This window comes from Salmo trutta, chromosome 29 (assembly GCF_901001165.1).
Source record: "Salmo trutta chromosome 29, fSalTru1.1, whole genome shotgun sequence".
Lineage (NCBI taxonomy): Eukaryota > Metazoa > Chordata > Actinopteri > Salmoniformes > Salmonidae > Salmo > Salmo trutta.
Window position 1 is genome coordinate 10600902 of NC_042985.1, and position 23530 is coordinate 10624431.

General features: G+C 46.4%; 1 protein-coding gene across 3 annotated transcripts in view; it reads right to left on the reverse strand.

The window, feature by feature from the left end:
- adamtsl3 (ADAMTS-like 3) overlaps positions 1 to 23530 on the reverse strand; it is a 229605-nt gene that overhangs the window by 103951 nt on the left and 102124 nt on the right. For all 3 annotated transcript variants that reach the window (XR_003870383.1, XM_029720791.1, XM_029720792.1), the window contains exons 4-6: positions 22187 to 22314; positions 6578 to 6623; positions 5645 to 5881 (exon numbers count right to left, since the gene is read on the reverse strand). Coding sequence is in view for 2 of the 3 variants with exons in the window: in XM_029720791.1 (XP_029576651.1) it covers positions 5645 to 5881; positions 6578 to 6623; positions 22187 to 22314 (411 nt within the window). In the remaining variant the exon portion in view is untranslated. The remainder of the gene's footprint in view (positions 1 to 5644; positions 5882 to 6577; positions 6624 to 22186; positions 22315 to 23530) is intronic.

Consider the following 23530-nt stretch of genomic DNA (forward strand, 5'->3'; position numbering starts at 1 on the left):
CAGTAACCAGTCTGGCTGGATCCTGTATGTGTTCATTACAGTAACCAGTCTGGCTGGATCCCATCATGTTCATTACAGTAACCAGTCTGGCTGGATCCCATCATGTTCATTACAGTAACCAGTCTGGCTGGATCCCATCATGTTCATTACAGTAACCAGTCTGGCTGGATCCCATCATGTTCATTACAGTAACCAGTCTGGCTGAATCCCATCATGTTCATTACAGTAACCAGTCTGGCTGGATCCTGTATGTGTTCATTACAGTAACCAGTCTGGCTGGATCCCATCATGTTCATTACAGTAACCAGTCTGGCTGGATCCCATCGTGTTCATTACAGTAACCAGTCTGGCTGGATCCCATCATGTTCATTACAGTAACCAGTCTGGCTGGATCCCATCGTGTTCATTACAGTAACCAGTCTGGCTGGATCCCGTATGTGTTCATTACAGTAACCAGTCTGGCTGGATCCCGTATGTGTTCATTACAGTAACCAGTCTGGCTGGATCCTGTATGTGTTCATTACAGTAACCAGTCTGGCTGGATCCTGTATGTGTTCATTACAGTAACCAGTCTGGCTGGATCCTGTATGTGTTCATTACAGTAACCAGTCTGGCTGGATCCCCTCGTGTTCATTACAGTAACCAGTCTGGCTGGATCCTGTATGTGTTCATTACAGTAACCAGTCTGGCTGGATCCCCTCGTGTTCATTACAGTAACCAGTCTGGCTGGATCCTGTATGTGTTCATTACAGTAACCAGTCTGGCTGGATCCCATCATGTTCATTACAGTAACCAGTCTGGCTGGATCCCATCGTGTTCATTACAGTAACCAGTCTGGCTGGATCCCATCGTGTTCATTACAGTAACCAGTCTGGCTGGATCCCATCGTGTTCATTACAGTAACCAGTCTGGCTGGATCCCCTCGTGTTCATTACAGTAACCAGTCTGGCTGGATCCCCTCGTGTTCATTACAGTAACCAGTCTGGCTGGATCCCCTCGTGTTCATTACAGTAACCAGTCTGGCTGGATCCCCTCGTGTTCATTACAGTAACCAGTCTGGCTGGATCCCCTCGTGTTCATTACAGTAACCAGTCTGGCTGGATCCCCTCGTGTTCATTACAGTAACCAGTCTGGCTGGATCCCCTCGTGTTCATTACAGTAACCAGTCTGGCTGGATCCCATCGTGTTCATTACAGTAACCAGTCTGGCTGGATCCCCTCGTGTTCATTACAGTAACCAGTCTGGCTGGATCCCATCATGTTCATTACAGTAACCAGTCTGGCTGGATCCTGTATGTGTTCATTACAGTAACCAGTCTGGCTGGATCCTGTATATTAATACATCTCTGTTGTTAGACCAGTACAGTGATCTGACATCTATATAAGAAATGCTGCCAAACCAGAAACTCAAAGTGCTGTCTATGTATAAAAAAGAAATGCAAATGTGTTAACTTACTTTCCTGGCTTACTGGCTGTGGGAATTGTGTGATCTGTGTCAGTTTTTAGCCCAGGAGAGGAAAGAGCCATCTACATTAGCTCCATCAATCACATTTCATTTATAAATCCCTTTTTTAAGGATCACTAACTCAAAGCGTTCTCTCTTTTTGATAATACAATAATAGCATAAAGTAAATGTTTAACGGTGATACTAGCTATGTAATGTACAGTATGTCTTGATCGGTCACTGTTGTTAGTCCAGTACAGGAATGTACCATCTACATAAGACATAATGCCAATGTTCACAGCTCAGCGTCAGAGTCATCGGTTCCTCATGGACCACAGCCACAGCACATTGGTGCTATTCCAGCACACCTGATTCAACTAGTCAGCTAATCGTCAAACCTTTAAGTAGTGGGATCAGGTGGAACTGTGGGGGTCCATGAGGAGCGGCTTGGGAGACATTGGTTTGGAGCAGGTGTGTCAAGCTCATTTTGCCCCGAGGGCTATTCGGTCTTCACCAAGGTCCGGAGGGCCACAATGAAAATGGGTTGTTTCCTCACCCTCTGGTTTAGAGGATGAGGTGTGGGGTTTGGGGAACCAAACTCACATGTTTTACATGGTATCCGACACTGATGTCTGTATATGTAATGTTGTATTTAGACTACATAATTGACTTGAAATGGTGAAGAACAGAGTTTGTGCTCCAGACGCTGTGGGAATAGCAGCCAGCATAACAAACCAAATATGACTTACCTGGCCAGTAGTCCCAGTAAACACAAACACTCCTTATACCCATTATATACACACCACTTAGAGGGCAGAAGCCATGAAGTACCGGGCAGAGCTATTTGACTTCAAGCACAGAACATGGTCAGAGAAAGACGGATCTTGATATCGCAGCTCCTTGTCTCACACACACACGCACACGCACACACTTCACTTCACTTGAGAATGTCTATGGGTAGTATAACATGAAGGTTCTATTTGGGTTGAACAAGCACTTTGTCATGGTTCCATGAAGACAGCTTCTTACTGTAGCTTGCTGATATACAGGATACTTAGAGAAGTATCAGTAACAAGTTAATGCCTTGTGGGACTAAGTAATGTCCCTCGTTCCCTGTTAAGTTATCATGGCCTGGCACTGTATAAGTCTACTTTTAAGGATTTGCATAAAGAGGGTCTACTTCCTTAATGGATGAAGTGGATATGTGAATTTCCGCTTGGCTAGACACACAACAGTGTGCATTCCTCTCTGGCCTAAAAGTGCTACAGGTCCCAAATAGCACTCTATTCCCTATGATATAGTGCAGTGCTTTTGACTAGAGCACATAGGGTTCTGGTCAAAAGGAGTGCACTATACAGGGGATAGGGTGCCATTTGGGATGCAGCCCTAGTCAAGCACTGTGTTCTAGTGCACTACAGCATATGATGTGGTGAATCTGTCTTTCTGAAACAAGTGCCTGTCTCTGTTAGGTTCAGACAGCTTCTCTCTCCTTCCTCCTGTCGTGCCTTCTGTGTCTCTATCTCTCCTTCCTCCTGTCGTACCTCCTGTGTGTCTCTCTCTCCTTCCTCCTGTCGTGCCTTCTGTGTCTCTATCTCTCCTTCCTCCTGTCGTACCTCCTGTGTCTCTCTCTCCTTCCTCCTGTCGTACCTTCTGTGTCTCTCTTTCTCCTTCCTCCTGTCGTACCTTCTGTGTCTCTCTCTCCTTCCTCCTGTCGTACCTCCTGTGTGTCTCTCTCTCTCTCTCCTTCCTCCTGTCGTACCTTCTGTGTCTCTCTCTCTCCTTTCTCCTGTCGTACCTTCTGTGTCTCTCTCTCTCGCTCCTTCCTCCTGTCGTACCTCCTGTGTGTCTCTCTCTCCTTCCTCCTGTCGTGCCTTCTGTGTCTCTATCTCTCCTTCCTCCTGTCGTACCTCCTGTGTCTCTCTCTCCTTCCTCCTGTCGTACCTTCTGTGTCTCTCTTTCTCCTTCCTCCTGTCGTACCTTCTGTGTCTCTTTCTCCTTCCTCCTGTCGTACCTTCTGTGTCTCTCTCTCCTTCCTCCTGTCGTACCTCCTGTGTGTCTCTCTCTCTCTCCTTCCTCCTGTCGTACCTTCTGTGTCTCTCTCTCTCGCTCCTTCCTCCTGTCGTACCTCCTGTGTTTCTCTCTCTCTCCTTCCTCCTGTCGTACCTCCTGTGTGTCTCTCTCTCTCTCTCTCCTTCCTACTGACGTACCTTCTGTGTCTCTCTCTCTCTCTCCTTTCTCCTGTCGTACCTCCTGTGTCTCTCTCTCTCTCCTTCCTCCTGTCGTACCTCCTGTCGTACCTTCTGTGTCTCTCTTTCTCCTTCCTCCTGTCGTACCTTCTGTGTCTCTCTCTCCTTCCTCCTGTCGTACCTCCTGTGTGTCTCTCTCTCTCTCTCTCTCCTTTCTCCTGTCGTACCTTCTGTCTCTCTCTCTCCTTTCTCCTGTCGTACCTTCTGTGTCTCTCTCTCTCGCTCCTACCTCCTGTCGTACCTTCTGTGTCTCTCTCTCTCCTTTCTCCTGTCGTACCTTCTGTGTGTCTCTCTCTCCTTCCTCCTGTCGTACCTCCTTCATCTCTCTCTATCTCCTCCATCCCGTAATCCCTCCTGCATCTCTCTCTCTATCGCTCTCTCCTTCCTGTTGTACCTCCTGCATATCTCTCTCTTCCGCTCTCTCTATTCTCTCTCTTGCTCCTTCCTCCTGTCGCACCTCCTGCAGCTCTCTCTCCTTCCTCCAGTCGTACCTCCTGCATCTCTCTCTCTCTCGCTCCTTCCTCCCATCGTAACTCCATTTCTCTTTCTATTCTCTCTCTATTCTCTCTCCTTCCTCCTGTCACACCTCCTCTCCCTCTCTCTTTTTTTCTCTCTCTCCCTCCTTCCTCACACCTCCAGTTCTCTGTCTATCTCTACTTCTGTCTCTCTTCCTCTCCCCTTCCTCCAGTCATACAGCCTCAGACAGACATTTTAATAAAGCACCTATCCAGTGAAGAGGACATGTCAACATTGATCATCAGTCTGTGGTTCCTAAAACAATAACTTCTAGCCTAAAACTAGAACCCAGAGCTTCTGACATGCAACATGGAGAGGAGAAATATTTTCCATGTTTAAGATCATTTTTTAGGAACTTCCTATTTCTGACATGTGGTTTTAGATCAGCCGCTGCTACAGCAGCTGCCATGTGGATTCACAAAGTGGAAATACTGTACGATTGTTCAAGAACAACAATTATTGAGAAATGTTGCAGAAGATCAGAAGTTCTCAGGCTGTTTTTCACTGTAATAGTTTGGAAAGATTCATGTAGTTTTTACTGTGGCCCACAGAGAAAAAACGAATACTTCAAGCTCTGATCCAGTCTTGAGCCATTTTATTGTATCGTGTCATATTGTACATCGTGTCCCCTGATCTGTCATTGACATGGCTGATTAACTTTCTGGAACTACAATGGCTGCCATGGCACAGTCCAGGTGGGTGACACACTGGTGGTGGATGAGGTGAGTTTCCCTCCCCATGCAATCTAAAGTGCTTTGAGCACATGGAAAAGTGCTATATAAATTCAACCCTTATCATACAAGGTATTACTATAATATCCTCATATTGTAATAATATACGTTTCCCTCGTACTTTGATCAGTCACATGCACAGATAGGGCCTTACCTGTGTAGAGAACATGCCCTTTGCCCTTCCAGTCTCCTAAGTGTCATTTTGGGTGGTGGTATAATTTCCCCCCCTTTCCCAGGCTGCCCTGTACTGAGAATACAAGCCCGGTTAAGCGATGCGGTCGCCAGTCGAGTGTCTGTCTTGCGAACTAGTTTAAATACAACAGTACTGCCACAGCAGCATAACATTTGATAACACTTGATTTAGCTTACATCATCATCAATATTGGGTCTGGTTGGCTGATAGGGCAGCAGAGAGAGAAGCAGAAAGATATCACACAATCGGGAAATGACATGGAGAGAGCTAACTAGCAGATTTACATCAATCATCAACATCAATGATCAGCTGACAGTCCACCCTCTTTTCCACATGTCAATCATGTCTTTAGGAGACACTGTAACTAGATTGCTTACCATTTGTGATGATGAGTTTGTCTTGTTGCAGAAACAAAATGCCCCCTGAAAGGTCTGTGCACGACCCTGACTTTGAGCATCTGGAAAAGTACTTTATAATATCCATCCAAACAATCACTCAGTCAGTCAGTATCTCACCTGACAGACCCCACTGATGCACATATCCAGGGCGTCGGCCCGGCAACGTGTTCCATCTAGAACCTTAGGTGCCAGCTCCACCGTTAGGCTCCTCCCCCTTGCTTGGCACCGCAGGGCGCACGCCGCCGAGGGTTCATAGGGCACGGGAATCCACTCGTAGACCATGCCCTGGTACCTGATGTCATTGTGGGCGGAGCACTGCTGGGCTCGGAAGTCTCCCGACTCGACGGGACAGTCCTGGGGAAGAAGGGAGGAGAGGAAAGAAAAGGAAGATAGAGAAGCATAAGTCTCTCCTTAGGCCTTGCTTTACGTGCACACACACACACACACACACACCCTCCCTCCCTCCCTCTTTTTCTCATTGAACTACATGGATAGGACTTCATAAAGTCAAGTGTTTCTCTCTCTCTTGCTTTGTTTATATCCATCTCTTTCACACCGGGAGCCGTGGTGTAAATATTATGCTGGGAACTCATCCCACTGGTCATGACTGAAATCATAGCTAGTCTGCAATACATTCCAGACACAAACCACTTCAATACAGCAATAGAAACAGTAAAGACTAGTCTATCTTTGATTAAAATGCTGTGAGAACGACTGTGGTTCCGCTGCTGAGAATAGACTGAAGGCATGTCTGGAGTTGATATGAGATGGAGGTTGTTTTCTTCTGTTCATTGATGGAACGTATGATTTTACCATGAGGTCACCCACAGTGCTGAACATGACTGTCAAATACAGTGGTGACTGACAATATTGACCCAGTGCTTCTCACTGTTACCAGCAAAGTTATAAGCTGGAATAGAAAAGTTATAACTATGTATTACTAGTTACAAGCTGGAATAGGACTAATAACAAGTTATATGTGTTACATTCATAAGCTTTAGAAATGACTGTTGTAGTCTGTTGAGGCTACATACCGTAGACTAGACTTACCATGTTACTGCACGTTCTGTAGCGGATATTCTTGCCTTCACAGTTCCTACAAAGCAATGCAAAATAACAAACCAACATTGTTAGTACTAATTGAAACCAACAGTTTACAAGGAAATGGTTTGGGCTTGTGTGTAATGGTAAATAAAAATATATATTTGTGATGGGAAAGCTATAGAACATACACCATATCAAACATGTATAATGGAATAGCTTAATATCCCTCAGGGAAATCTGTTTTGTAACAAAGAAATGCACCATTACACAGAAACGTCTACAACAACAGTGGTGTTTTGTTCGTTTCTTGGAAAGGCTCAGGAGTTACACCTTTGTGAGTCTGGTGGATCGTGGCTGGAGTCAAATCAGGACTGACAGATAGTTCATCCTGAATCATAGCTGCCTGTCTCACACACACACACACACACACACACACACACACCTGTCAGATCAAACCACGCTTCACCTGCCAACGATCAGATCTCATCGAGCCAACGACCGTCTCAGGACCCCCTCTGGGCTTAAACAAGCAAATCAACCTCTCTCACACAACAAACACACACACACACACACACACACACACACTCTGACACCCGCCCACACTCACACACTAATCGGTTCACCTCACTCTGTCAAAACCAACTCCTGCCTCGTCTGAAATCCACCACAGCGTAACACTCCATTCCCTCCCCCTTCCTACACCGTATGGACACGCTACAAAATCTGTTCCACCTTGTTAGAAACGATAACTGCAGCCCATCACCCAGTGTGTGTTAACTTCCACTTCGCCACATTTCTCATTTCACCCCCGGGGGTAGAATAACATTGGTCTAAACTGGTAGCAGCTCATTTGCTCGGGGCAATGCCCCAAATGGCACCCTATTCCCTACACAGTGCACTACTTTGACCAGAGGGCTCTGGTCAAAAGTAGTACACTACATAGGGAAAATGATGCCATTTGGGATGCAAAGCGGATGTTAAAAAGCTTCAGTCTAATCGTCCATTAGGGTGAAAGGGGAGTTGGAGACCACACTACGGCCATTCAGCCTGCTCCAAGGAAAAGCAGGCACCGAGGCAGAGTAGGAATGTCTCTGTCTTAACGAACCAATTAATGGCTTTCCCCCATCGAGATGAATCACTCATCCACACTGGGTTATACGTATAGGCTGGAGACAGGCACATACACATGCATACAGACATACGCGGACACACACACGGACATGCACGCAGAGCCACAAGCACACGCACACACACACACTACACACGGCTGTGTGTAGACCATGCTTTCAGGGTCTAGGAATGTCTATGAGGTGGCTATTTGTCTTCTAGCGGACAAACAGAGAGCAAAAATGTCTGAAGTCCACAGACATGAGGAAGGATAGGCAGCACTGTGTCTAATGGTGTAGGGTGAAGATGCCCCTTGACACTGATCTTGGGTCAGTTTTGCGTTTTCTCCATTAATAGTTAAGGTTAGGGGGACGGGAAACTGATCCTAGATCTCTACCTAGTGGCAAACTTCACCCCGGAGCGTGTCTAACAGAATAAACAAAATCTAGCATTATCAGTTGTGTAAGTGCTGGGCAGGAACAAAAGCCTGCATACCTTGCAGCTCTCCAGGACCGGGATTGAAAAGAACAGCGCTGCTCTAATTCAAGTCTAGACAGATATTCCTAGACAGATATTTCCTCCCAGTCACTGGATGTTTCTATAAGGACAGATGAAGTTAGCAGGAGTCTGGCGGGAAGGGGCCTTAGAGAAGGCAAGGCGCTGGGCACACAGCATCTGACGTCCAAGAGCAACATGGGGCCAGACACTACCCCAGTTTGTCTGTGTATCTCTGTGTGTGTGTGTGTGTGTGTTATGTCTGGAGTAAACTGGAGTGGGGCAGGGAGAAAGAGATTACAGTAGACTTAAGGTGTTCTCTGCAGTCTTTCTATGTTCCCCTTCAACTCCACAGGCAGCTCTCTGCTGGCTTAACCCTGACACCCGACACACACACACACAATCCCAGTGTGCTCCAGCAGGTGTGTTGGCTGATGCAGGGAATGAGAGATATTGCTCAAATAACTGTGGAAATCTCCCTGTGGGGGACGCAGGCAAATCAAGCCCACAATCACTTCCACACTTCTACACTCATTTAATCAATGAAGAGAAGTCAGGACAGAGGTCTGAGGCTGCGTCTCAAATGGTACACTTTTGGGGAAAAGAATCTGATTGGTGAACTGGAATAATAGTTATCTCATCCAACAACCCCTAAAGACTTACAGATATGGCCACTTATCATTCAGTTAAGTTGCATCCCAAATGGCACCATATTCCCTACTGTATATAGTGCATACAGTACCTTCAGGAGGTATTCATACCCCTTGATTTATATTGATTAAATTGATTTATTTTCTCACCCATTGTAACGGGTGTCGTAATGAGTGGACCAAGGTGCAGCGGGAAAATGTATACTCATCTTCTTTAATTGTGAAAAGAAGGAAAAAAAAAAAACACGTATACAAAACACAACGAACGACACTAACAGTCCTATCAGGTGCATAGACACTAAACAGGAGACAACTACCCACAATTCCCATTACCAAAACACCCCTATACAGTGAGGGAAAAAAGTATTTGATCCCCTGCTGATTTTGTACATTTGCCCACTGACAAAGAAATGATCAGTCTATAATTTTAATGGTAGGTTTATTTGAACAGTGAGAGACAGAATAACAACAAATAAATCCAGAAAAACACATGTCAAAAATGTTATAAATTGATTTGCATTTTAATGAGGGAAATAAGTATTTGACCCCCTCTCAATCAGAAAGATTTCTGGCTCCCAGGTGTCTTTTATACAGGTAATGAGCTGAGATTAGGAGCACACTCTTGAAGGGAGTGCTCCTAATCTCAGCTTGTTACCTGTATAAAAGACACCTGTCCACAGAAGCAATCAATCAATCAGATTCCAAACTCTCCACCATGCCCAAGACCAAAGAGCTCTCCAGGGATGTCAGGGACAAGATTGTACATTTACATTACATTTAAGTCATTTAGCAGACGCTCTTATCCAGAGTGACTTACAAATTGGTGCATTCACCTTATGATATCCAGTGGAACAACCACTTTACAATAGTGCATCTAAATCTTTTAAGGGGGGGGGTTAGAAGGATTACTTTATCCTATCCTAGGTATTCCTTAAAGAGGTGGGGTTTCAGGTGTCTCCGGAAGGTGGTGATTGACTCCGCTGTCCTGGCGTCGTGAGGGAGCTTGTTCCACCATTGGGGTGCCAGAGCAGCGAACAGTTTTGACTGGGCTGAGCGGGAACTGTGCTTCCTCAGAGGTAGGGAGGCGAGCAGGCCAGAGGTGGATGAACGCAGTGCCCTTGTTTGGGTGTAGGGCCTGATCAGAGCCTGAAGGTACGGAGGTGCCGTTCCCCTCACAGCTCCGTAGGCAAGCACCATGGACTTGTAGCGGATGCGAGCTTCAACTGGAAGCCAGTGGAGAGAGCGGAGGAGCGGGGTGTAGACCTACAAAAGGCTGGAATGGGCTACAAGACCATCGCCAAGCAGCTTGGTGAGAAGGTGACAACAGTTGGTGCGATTATTCGCAAATGGAAGAAACACAAAAGAACTGTCAATCTCCCTCGGCCTGAGGCTCTTTGCAAGCTCTCACCTCATGGAGTTGCAATGATCATGAGAACGGTGAGGAATCAACCCAGAACTACACGGGAGGATCTTGTCAATGATCTCAAGGCAGCTGGGACCATAGTCACCAAGAAAACAATTGGTAACACACTACGCCGTGAAGGACTGAAATCCTGCAGCGCCCGCAAGGTCCCCCTGCTCAAGAAAGCACATATACATGCCCGTCTGAAGTTTGCCAATGAACATCTGAATGATTCAGAGGACAACTGGGTGAAAGTGTTGTGGTCAGATGAGACCAAAATGGAGCTCTTTGGCATCAACTCAACTCGCCGTGTTTGGAGGAGGAGGAATGCTGCCTATGACCCCAAGAACACCATCCCACCATCAAACATGGAGGTGGAAACATTATGCTTTGGGGGTGTTTTCTGCTAAGGGGACAGGACAACTTCACCGCATCAAAGGGACGATGGACGGGGCCATGTACCGTCAAATCTTGTGTGTGAACCTCCTTCCCTCAGCCAGGGCATTGTACATGTGTATTCCAGCATGACAATGACCCAAAACACACGGCCAAGGCAACAAAGGAGTGGCTCAAGAAGAAGCACATTAAGGTCCTGGAGTGGCCTAGCCAGTCTCCAGACCTTAATCCCATAGAAAATCTGTGGAGGGAGCTGAAGGTTTGAGTTGCCAAACGTCAGCCTCGAAACCTTAATGACTTGGAGAAGATCTGCAAAGAGGAGTGGGAGAAATTCCCTCCTGAGATGTGTGCCAACCTGGTGGCCAACTACAAGAAACGTCTGACCTCTGTGACTGCCAACAAGGGTTTTGCCACCAAGTACTAAGTCATGTTTTGCAGAGGGGTCAAATACTTATTTCCCTCTGTCACAAAATACTTTGTGCTGTTGGAAGGAGGACCAAGGTGCAGCAGAAATGTGGACACTCATTCTTTTAATTGGTAAAAGGCAAAGCATCCACCGGAAAACAAAACAATAAATGATACTCACACCATGGACAGTCTCACAGGCTATGCAAATGCAGTGCAAGAACAACCACCCACAACCCCAAAGAAAAACACACACACCTATATAGGACTTCCAATCAAAGGCAACTATACACACCTGCCTTCAATTGGAAGTCCCAATCATCCACACAAACATTCCCAACACAAACATGCCACGTCCTGACCCCAAAACTAAAACACTAGCTCCATCTGCTGGTCAGGACGTGACAGTACCCCCCCCTCAAGGTGCAGTCCCCGGAATGCACCTACCAACAGAAAAACACCAACAAAAAACCCATAAACAATAACCCCTAAACAATAAGAGAGGGAAGGGAGGGTGGCTGCCGTCACCGACGGCACTGTGCTACACCCTCCCTCCCCAACCCACCTATCCTGGAGGTGGCTCAGGTGCAGGCCGTTCCTGGCTGTCGGGGCAGTCTGGCAGCTCGGGACAGTCTGGGCAGTCTGGCAGCTCGGGACAGTCTGGGCAGTCTGGCAGCTCGGGACAGTCTGGCAGCTCGGGACAGTCTGGGCAGTCTGGCAGCTCGGGACAGTCTGGGCAGTCTGGCAGCTCGGGACAGTCTGGCAGCTCGGGACAGTCTGGGCAGTCTGGCAGCTCGGGACAGTCTGGGCAGTCTGGCAGCTCGGGACAGTCTGGGCAGTCTGGCAGCTCGGGACAGTCTGAGCAGTCTGGCAGCTCGGGACCGTCTGGCAGCTCGGGACAGTCTGGGCAGTCTGGCAGCTCGGGACAGTCTGGGCAGTCTGGCAGCTCGGGACAGTCTGGGCAGTCTGGCAGCTCGGGACAGTCTGGGCAGTCTGGCCACTCCGGCAGTTCAGGGCAGTCTGGCCACTCCGGCAGTTCAGGGCAGTCTAGCCACTCCGGCAGTTCAGGGCAGTCTGGCCACTCCGGCAGTTCAGGGCAGTCTGGCCACTCCGGCAGTTCAGGGCAGTCTGGCCACTCCGGCAGTTCAGGGCAGTCTGGCCACTCCGGCAGTTCAGGGCAGTCTGGCCACTCCGGCAGTTCAGGGCAGTCTGGCCACTCCGGCAGTTCAGGGCAGTCTGGCCACTCCGGCAGTTCAGGGCAGTCTGGCCACTCCGGCAGTTCAGCGCAGTCTGGCCACTCCGGCAGTTCAGCGCAGTCTGGCCACTCCGGCGACTGTTGACTGGCGGGCAGCTCCGACGACTGTTGACTGGCGGGCAGCTCTGACGACTGTTGACTGGCGGGCAGCTCTGGTGACTGTTGACTGGCGGGCAGCTCTGGTGATGGTTGACTGGCGGGCAGCTCTGACAACTGTTGACTGGCGGGCAGCTCTGACGACTGTTGACTGGCGGGCAGCTCTGATGACTGTTGACTGGCGGGCAGCTCTGACGACTGTTGACTGGCGGGCAGCTCTGGCGACTGTTGACTGGCGGGCAGCTCCTGCCCTGTCACACAGCCCTTGTGCCCCCCCCTAAAAATTTGTTGGGGGTGCCTCTCGGTCTCCCAGTCCTCACCAGCCTTCTTCCGCTGCTTGGTCCTGTGTAGGTGGGTGGTTCTGTCACAAAATACTTTGTGCTGTTGGAAGGAGGACCAAGGCGCAGCGGAAGTGTGGACACTCATTCTTTTAATTGGTAAAAGGCAAAGCATCCACCGGAAAACAAAACAATAAATGATACTCACACCATGGACAGTCTCACAGGCTATGCAAACGCAGTGCAAGAACAACCACCCACAACCCCAAAGAAAAACACACACACCTATATAGGACTTCCAATCAAAGGCAACTATACACACCTGCCTTCAATTGGAAGTCCCAATCATCCACACAAACATTCCCAACACAAACATGCCACGTCCTGACCCCAAAACTAAAACACTAGCTCCATCTGCTGGTCAGGACGTGACACCCTCATTAAAATGCTAATCATTTTATAACATTTTTGACATGTGTTTTTCTGGATTTTTTTGTTGTTATTCTGTCTTTCACTGTTCAAATAAACCTACCATTAAAATTATAGACTGATCATTTCTTGTCAGTGGGCAAACGTACAAAATCAGCAGGGGATCAAATACTTTTTTCCCCTCACTGTACATAGGACCTTCAATCAGAGGCAACGAGGAACAGCTGCCTTCAATTGAAGGCCAAATCAATAAACTAAACATGGAACTAGAAAGACTAGACTAGAACATAGAAATATACTAACATAGAACATAAACCAAAACCCCGGAACACTCTAATCAAACACCCCTCTACAAAACACCCCTCTACCCCCTGCCACGTCCTGACCAAACTAATATATCAAATAACCCCTTTACTGGTCAGGACGTGACAGTACCCCCCCCCCCCAAAGGTGCAGACCCCGGATGCACCTCACAAAAACACAAAAATACCCCCCCCCAAATTTTTTTTTTATCCCAACTAAAGGGAGGGTGGCCACCGTCACCGACGGTTCTTGTGCTACACCCCCCCCTCCCAAACCCACCTACTATGGAGGTGGCTCAGGCTCCGGCCTTACTCCCCAACCTAACCTGTCCACCCCCGCTATATATTTATTAATTGTTACCCTTCCCGAAGTCTCTGGGCTATGGCGCATCGCTGAAGACTTCGGGCTGATGTGCGTTGCTGGAGACCTCAGGCTGATGCGCGTCGCTGGAGACCTTGGGCTGAAGGGCAACTCTGGCTGCGCCGATTCCGGACTGTAGGGTGACTCTGGCTGCGCCGATTCCGGACTGTAGGGCTACTCTCGCTGCGTCGATTCCGGACTGTGGGCCGTCTCTCTCGGTTCCTGACTGTGGGCCGTCTCTCTCGGTTCCTGACTGTGGGCCGTCTCTCTCGGTTCCTGACTGTCGCCGAACACTCTGGACGGGGCACTGTCGTCGAACACTCTGGACGGGGCACTGTCGTCGAACACTCTGGACGGGGCACTGTCGTCGAACACTCTGGACGGGGCACTGTCGTCGAACACTCTGGACGGGGCACTGTCGTCGAACACTCTGGACGGGGCACTGTCGTCGAACACTCTGGACGGGGCACTGTCGTCGAACACTCTGGACGAGGCACTGTTGCCGGAAGCTCTAGACGAGGCACTATCGTCGGAAGCTCTGGAGCAGGAGCAGGACGAGCTGGACTGGGCTGACGCACTGGAGGCCTGGTGCGTGGGGCTGGTAGGGGAGGTACCAGACTGGAGACACGCACCCCAAGGCTAGTGCGAGGAGCGGGAACAGGACGTACCAGACTGGGCTGACGCACTGGAGGCCTGGTGCGTAGTGCTGGCTCTGGACATGCCAGACTGGAGACAACCACCTCAGGGCTAGTGCGAGGAGCGGGAACTGGATACACCGGGCCATGAGTAGGCACTGGAGGTCTGGAGCGTACCTCCTGCACAATCCGTCCTGGCTGGATGGAAATAGCAGCCCTGCACGAGCGGAGTGCTGGCACATGGCGAACTGGGCTGTGCAGAGGCCTGATGGTTGCCGTGCGTAGAGCAGGCGTAGGGTAGCCTGGGCCTAGGAGGCGCACTGGTGGCCAGATGTGCTGCGCAGGCATCCTCCTTCCAGGCTGGATGCCCACTCTAGCATGGCACTTGCGAGGGGCTGGGATCGCTCGCACCGGACTGTGCGTGCGCATGGGCGAGATCGTGCGCACTTACGCATACTCCGGCGCTCTCCACTTTATACGCTCCACATAATAAGCACGGGGAGTTGGCTTAGGTCTATTTTTTGTGCCCCCCCCAAAAAAATTATTGGGCTGCCTCTCCGGCTTCCTTGCCAGCCGTGTTCCCCTGTAGCGTTCCCGGTCCTCTTCAGCCTCTCGTATCTCCGCTCTCCTGGCTGCCTCCATCTGTTCCCATGGGAGGCGATCCCTTCCGGCCAGGATCTCTTCCCAACTCTATGATCCCTTGCCTTCCAGGATGTCCTCCCATGTCCAGTCCTCTTGCTGCTCCTTCCTCCGCTGCTTGGTCCGTTTGTGGTGGGTAGTTCTGTAACGGGTGTCGTAATGAGTGGACCAAGGTGCAGCGAGAATTTGTATACTCATGTTCTTTAATTGTGAAAAGTAGGAAAAAACTAACAAAACACGTATACAAAACACAACGAACGACACTAACAGTCCTAATCAGGTGCATAGACACTAAACAGGAGACAACTACCCACAATTCCCATTACCAAAACACCCCTATACATAGAGCCTTCAATCAGAGGCAACGAGGAACAGGTGCCTCCAATTGAAGTCCAAATCAATAAACTAAACATAGAACTAGAAAGACTAGAACATAGAAATATACTAACATAGAACATAAACCAAAACCCCGGAACACTCTAATCAAACACCCCTCTACAAAACACATAGCCCAACAAACCCCGAAACACTCTAAACAAATACCCCCTGCCACGTTCTGACCAAACTAATATAACAAATAACCCCTTTACTGGTCAGGACGTGACACCCATCTACACACAATACCCCTTAGGAACAAAGTGAAAAGATTTTAGAAATGTTTGCAAATGTATTGAAAATGAAATACAGACATATCTAAACTACATATGTAATCACACCCCTGAGAAAATACTTTTTTACCTGTTATTCTTTTAAAAATTGGTTGTCAAATTGGTCATTGATCATTGCTAAACAACCATTGTCATGTCTTGCCATAGATTTTCAAGTAGATTTAAGTCAAAACTGTAACTAGGTCACTCTGGAACATTCTCTGTCTTCTTGGTAAGAAACTCCAGTGTAGATTTGGATCTGCTGAAAGGTGAATTCATCTCCCAGTGTCTGGTGGAAAACAGATTGAACTAGGTTTTCCTCTAGGATTTTGCCTGTGCTTAGCTCCATTCCGTTTCTTTTTTACCCTGAAAAACTTTACCATGAACAATTACTGTCACGTGTGCTCCCTCTCTGGCCTCTAGGTCACCAGTCTGCTCGTCATGGCCCACACCTGTCACCATCGTAACGCATAATTGTGCATTATGACACTCACCTGGACTCCATCACCTCCTTGAGTACCTGCCCTATAAATGTCACTCCATTTGGTTCCTTCCCCAGTCGTCATTGTATCTGTTCCTGTTTCATGTCGGTGCGCAGTTTGTGTTACATGTTTGTTTCATTTATTTATTAAATGTTTTCACTCCCTGAACTTGCTTCCCGGCTTGCTGATTACAGCGTTACAATTACAAGCATACCCATAACATGATGCAGCCAATATGGGGAGTGTTACTCAGTAAGGTGTTGTATTGGATTTGCCCGAAATATAACACTTTGTATTCTGGACAAAAAGTGAATTGCTTTGCCACATTTTTTGCAGTATTACTTTAGTGCCTGCCTTTTTGCAAACAGGATGCATATTTTGGAATATTTGTATTCTGTACAAGCATGGAGTAACTACAATGTTGTTGATCCATCTTCAGTTTTCTCCTATCACAGCCATTAAACTCTGGAACTGTTTTAAAGTCAACATTGGGCTCATGGTGAAATCCCTGAGCGGTTTCCTTCCTCTCCGGCAACTGAGTTAGGAAGGATGCCTGTATCTTTGTAGTGACTGGGTGTATTGATACACCATCCAAAGTGTAATTAATAACTTCACCATGCTCAGAGGGATATTCAGCGTCTGCAGTATGTTCTCTCTGTTACTGCACGGCAAGAGGTACCGGAGCACCAAGTCTACCCAACATCCATCAGACTGATGAATAGTTAATTAAACGGCTACCTGGACTTTCAGATTTTTACGCTCTACCTACATGTACATAGTACTTCAATCAATCACCTAATCAAACCTTAAAGTACATATTACCTCGATTAATCACCCCAACTACTTGATACCCATTTTCCTTGTATATAGCCTCATAATTTTTATTATCCCCCATATATTTTGTTATGCTAATAATAAGTTAAGGGGTATGGATACTTTCTGAAGGTACTGTATGTACTCCCTATAGACAGGTTGGTTGTTTAGAAACAAAAGCAATGCATGCGCAACTATGGGGCAAAACAAACAGGATTTGCTTAATGATAACACAACCGGCTCCATGCATGTGTCTGCATGCGCCATCGTGCGCATGTTGAGTTTGTCTATCCCCACCAGACGCGATCAGGACACGCAGGTTGAAATATCAAAATGCACTCTGAACCAACTATATTAATTTGGGGACAGGTCAAAACACATATGAAACATGAATTCACATTTAGCTAGCTAGTTTACTGAGGCTAGCTAATTTGTCCTGGGATATAAACATTGGGTTGTTATTTTACCTGAAATATACAATGTCCTTTTTTTGCTGGATCTTTGTAGAATGTGGACCAATTTTGAGTCACACACAATTGTGTGTTCTCTACTCCAACAATTAATTCACAGATAAAAGGGGAATCCTAGTTAGTTTCTAGTAATCTCTCCTCGTTCTTCTTCTTCTTCTGTGGATTTTATATGGCAGTTGGCAACCAAATTTAAGGTGCATTACTGTAACCAACTGGACTGGAGTGTGGACCTCATTCATTTTTCAATCACCCATGTAGGGATATGCTCCTAAAAACCAATGAGGAGATGGGAGAGGCAGGACTTGCAGCGCGTCATGCATCTAAAATAGAATCAAGTTCTATTTTAGCATCTAGCTACGCAGACGCTTGTTGATGCGCGCAAACAGTTTGGATGAATGACTGAATAACATTTATTTTGCAATGCTAGCGCACGCAACGCGAGCAGTGCTGTCAGCATGTTAGATTGTTGATAACATGTAAACTATATTTCGTATCCAATATTTATTGAAAACATAAATAAAATTGCACAATAATCACTTGTCTCTGATATTCATTATTACAGTTATTAGTCAGCTAGCCTGTTTAGGATAGGGGCAGTATTTTCACGGCCGGATGAAAAAACTTACCCGATTTAAACTGGTTACTACTCTTGCCCAGAAACGAGAATATGCATATTATTAGTAGATTTGGATAGAAAACACTCTGAAGATTCTAAAACTGTTTGAATGGTGTCTGTGAGTATAACAAAACTCATATGGCAGGCAAAAACCTGAGAAAATTCCAAGCAGGAAGTGTAAAGTCTGAGAATTGTAGTTCTTCTTTTGACTCTCCATCGAAACTACAGTATCTGTGGGGTTACGTTGCACTTTCTAAGGCTTCCATTGGCTGTCTAAAGCCTTCAGAAAGCGGATTGAGCCTTCTCCTGTCTCTGGGCAGAGTATAGTAGCTCAGTTTCTGAGTGGTCTGCCTGAGGACAAAGAGATTGGATATGCGCGTTCCCGCGAGCACGCTGTTTTTTATTTTCCTCCTTGAATGGATACACTGTTGTCCGGTTGGAATATTATCACAATTTTACAATAAAAAGACCATAAAAATTGATTTTAAACAGCGTTTGACATGCTTCTAAGTACAGTAATGGAACATTTAGAATTTTTGTGTCTCGAAATGCGCTCGCGCATTACCCTTTGGATAGTGACCTGAACGCACAAACAAAAATATGGATTATTTGGAACAAAAACAACATTTCTTGTGAAAGTAGCAGACCTGGGAGTGCATTCTGACGAAGATCAGCAAAGGTAATACAATATTTCTAATAGTAATTCTGAGTTTAGTTTGCCCCGAACTTGGCAGGTGTCAAAATAGCTCGCCGTGAAGGCTAGCTATGTACTCAGAATATTGAAAGATGTGCTTTCACCGAAAAGCTATTTTAAAATCTGACACAGCGATTGCATAAAGGAGTTCTGTATCTATAATTCTTAAAATAATTGTTATGTATTTTGTCAACGTTTATGATGAGTATTTTTGTAAATTCACCGGAAGTTTTTGTTGGGAATACATTTTCTGAACATCACGCGCCAATGTAAAAAGCTGTTTTTGGATATAAATATGAACTTGATTGAACAAAACATACATGTATTGTATAACATATTGACCTAGGAGTGTCATCTGATAAAGATCATCAAAGGTTAGTGCTTCATTTAGCTGTGTTTTGGGTTTTATTGTCATATATGCTTGTTTGGAAAATGGCTGTGTGGTTATTTTGGTCTATGTACTCTCCTAACATAATCTAATGTTTTGCTTTCGCTGTAAAGCCTTTTTGAAATCGGACAATGTGGTTAGATTAACGAGAGTCTTATCTTTAAAATGGTGTAAAATAGTTGATTGTTTGAGAAAATTGAATTGTGGTATTTTAGTTGTTTTTGTATTTCGCGCCATGCGATTCCATTGGCTGTTGGCTAGGTGTTCCGCTGGCTGTCCACAACAGGCTAGCTAGCAAATGTTTTGCCATATTAGCATAAACATGACATTAGTCAAAACAAGACATGGTATCAAGAACAAACGTAAGGAAGTCCAGAGAGTACAAATTAATAAATAAAATATATATCTCATTATCACCACAAATGTTTTTTGTCTACATACACAATAAGCACCTCATTAGGAAGCCCTGTTGCTGTGTTGACTGCAATGTGCTCGTGGGGCATTTAAGCCCTGAACAATGCCTGACAGGCAACCCTGTCTCCCAGGCTGCACGGCACACCCAAGACCACAGCCAATCTCATGCAAGGAAGAACGCAGCTAACTTGGTTAGTATTGTGAGCTAGCTAGTTAGGTAGGTAGTCTTGTTAGCTATCTAGCTAGCTTGTTATCTATGCTGGTTGTTAGCTTGCATAGCTTATACTGTATGTGTATAATTATAAGGGACACTTCATGTTTCGTGGATAAAATTTACATTTACAGTGGGTGAGCTCCATTCCTCGCAGGCTGATCAGATTAAATTTCAGTCCTGACTTATCAGCCTCTGAGGCTGCTATTGAATCTGATCAGCCTGCCACTAACAGAGCGCACCCACACTTGATCATATACATAATGCACTGACTGCTAATCTGTCTACAAGGAGCTTTACCTATGAAACAGCCTACTAGGCAGAATCCTGACTTTTCAGCCTCTGAGACTGCTATTGAATCTGATCAAAGTCTGAGGCTGCTATTGAATCAGATCAAAGTCTGATGCTGAAATGTAATCTGATCAGCCTGTCAGGAATGGAGCTCACCCACTCTGTAAAACATGAAGTGTACTTTACAATTATAAACATATAAGTTAAGCAAGCTAACAACCAGCATAGATAACTAGCTAGCTAGCTAGCTAACAACACTACCTAGCTAACTAGCTAGCTAGTTCACTCACACTACTAACCAAGTTAGCTGTGTTGTTGCTTGCATGCGATTGGCTGTGGGCTTGGGTGCGGCACACAACCTGGGAGACAGAGCTGTCTGTCTGGCATCATTCAGGGCTTAAATGACCCACGAGGGCTTAGATGCCCCCACGACCTCTTAGCTCAACACACAGACTTCTGCCCGATTGAAGCATGTGTACCGTTTTCGTAACGTTGTCAGCTAACCCGTCTATAGTGCACTACTTTTGACCAGGGGCCAAAGTCTGGTAAAAAGGAATGCACTGCGTAGCGAAACGGGTGTGACTTGGGACATAGCAGAACTATGTCAAAAAGTAACATAAACAACAGTCATATGTATTGTAGTAACACCACTTCCTATTGCATTAACACAACATACCCTTGTCAATGTCTTTGAAAGGCCAAAGAGAGGGATGTTAAAAAGGAAAGATATACATCTGTGTCCCATAAGTAACCCTACACCCCTCTGAGCACCACTCTTAACACACAGGAAACATTCAATTGAGCAACGATGATCCCAATTTGACAGAGCAGGGTAATAAAATCTCCCCTGAATCCATCCAAAGGTCAATACTGTGTGTGTGTGTGTGTGTGTGTGTGTGTGTGTGTAATTGTCTTCTCCCTGTTTCTATTATAAATGGATACAGGATTAATTAATCACTGTTGCCAATTAACCCTGTTTAGTAGCTCTATCATTTTATGTGTATTTTTATATTTGTGCTGTTGTAAACCCTTTTTTCTTCACATTATAGTCATTTAGCAGACGCTCTTGTCCAGAACGACTTACAGTAGTGAGTGCTTACATTTTCATACTTTTTCGTACTGATCCCCTGTGGGAATTGAACCCACAACCCTGACATTGTCATGCTCTACCAACTGAGCCACATGGGTATGATTTTGGCAGAGAGTAGAGTAATTTCCCAACACTAAGGTGATGCACAGGTTGAGTAGTGTTCAGAACAATGGAGAATAATACCAATGTTGTGCTAGGAGGGATGTGTGTGTGTACCGTCTGTTTGTCTGTCTGTGTGTCTGTCTGTTCCTCTGTCTGTCTGTATGTGTCTGCGTGTAGTACCAGGAGTAAACTCACTACCATTGGGATGCAATGTGTCGTAGATTGGATATAATGTGAATGACTGGCAGCTCTTCTCCCATAAAGTTGACCCTTTAAACTGTTGCTCTGTAAAGAGAATGTAAACTGTAACATCTAATGATTTACAGGATTTAACCTCCCATCCTCCCCAGGATTTAACCTCCCATCCTCCCCAGAATCGAACCTCCCATCCTCCCCAGGATATAACCTCCCATCCTCCCCAGGATATAACCTCCCATCCTCCCCAGGATCTAACCTCCCATTCTCCCCAGGATCTAACCTCCCATCCTCCCCAGGATCTAACCTCCCATTCTCCCCAGGATATAACCTCCCATCCTCCCCAGGATCTAACCTCCCATCCTCCCCAGGATATATACTCCCATCCTCCCCAGGATATAAACTCCCATCCTCCCCAGGATCTAACCTCCCATCCTCCCCAGGTTATAATCTCCCATCCTCCCCAGGATCTAACCTCCCATCCTCCCCAGGATCTAACCTCCCATCCTCCCCAGGATCTAACCTCCCATCCTCCCCAGGTTATAATCTCCTATCCTCCCCAGGATATAACCTCCCATCCTCCCCAGGATCTAACCTCCCATCCTCCCCAGGATATAACCTCCCATCCTCCCCAGGATCTAACCTCCCATCCTCCCCAGGATCTAACCTCCCATCCTCCCCAGGATATAACCTCCCATCCTCCCCAGGATATAACCTCCCATCCTCCCCACGAATGTGTGTGTGATACTGACCCTCCGTTGAGACACCTGCGTAGAGAGTAAGAGGCCCCTCCTCCACAGGTGCGTGAGCAGTCGCTCCAGGTGCCCCATGCATCCCAGCCACTGTCCCCGTCCTCATCTGATCCAGTCATACGAGACGCCTGAGAGAGAGGGGAAAGAGGTTAGAGTATACCTTACACACGCACACGCACACACACACACACAAACACACACACACACACACACAAACACACACACGCACACACACACGCACGCACGCACAAACACACACACACACACACACCAAACACACACAAACACACACACGCACACGCACGCACGCACGCACAAACACACACACACACACACACACAAACACACACACGCACACACACACGCACGCACGCACAAACACACACACACACACACACACACACACAAATAAGCACACACACATACACACAAAAACCGTGTTGCTGTGTGTTATTGTAGTGAATTGGGGGGGGTAGCCTTGGCCGAATTTGGGAGCTTGAAGAAAAATAATCAGATTTTTCTTACAGTCCCTGGAAATGTGTCTTTTGCTTTTTGACCAAACACCACAAGACCCACACAACTCTGAGGGGTTAGAAACACAGGTGCTGCTTGTCATTCCAACACCGTGTTGTTATGACAAGAGAACCAAGCTGCTTTTCTAAATCACAAGGGCCTAATCCCAAACTGCTTGTCTAGATCACTTGGGCCTAAACCCAAATCGACCCTATGCCCTATGCACTTGTGGAGATCAGAGAGGATTTGACAGATGTAAGCAATTTGGAAATAGCTCCAATGTGCCCTCTGATAGGCGAGGGGGAAGTTTCCATACATGGCTTTTACCAATCAAATCGTCTCAGATCTCCACAAGTGCATATCTCGTAGGGGTCTTGGATTGGGCCTTGGAATTGTACTGGACTACTAAAGGAGGAAGGTATATTCTATGGAAATACCTTTTCGCAAAACCCTCAGTGAGCATGATCATGGATTTTAGATGAAAATAGGGACGTCTAATATTATTAAACAGCTGTTATTACATGGCTGTGAATAAACAGCTGTTATTAAATGGGTGTTAATAAACAGCTGTTATTACATGGCTGTTATTAAACAGCTGTTATTAAAAGGATGTTATTACATTGCTGTTATTGCATGGCTGTTATTAAACAATTGTTATTAAACAGCTGTTACTACATGGCTGTTACTAAACAGCTGTTATTGCATGGCTGTTACTAAACGGCTGTTATTGCATGGCTGTTATTAAACAGCTGTTATTGCATGGCTGTTACTAAACGGCTGTTATTGCATGGCTGTTATTAAACAGCTGTTATTGCATGGCTGTTATTACAT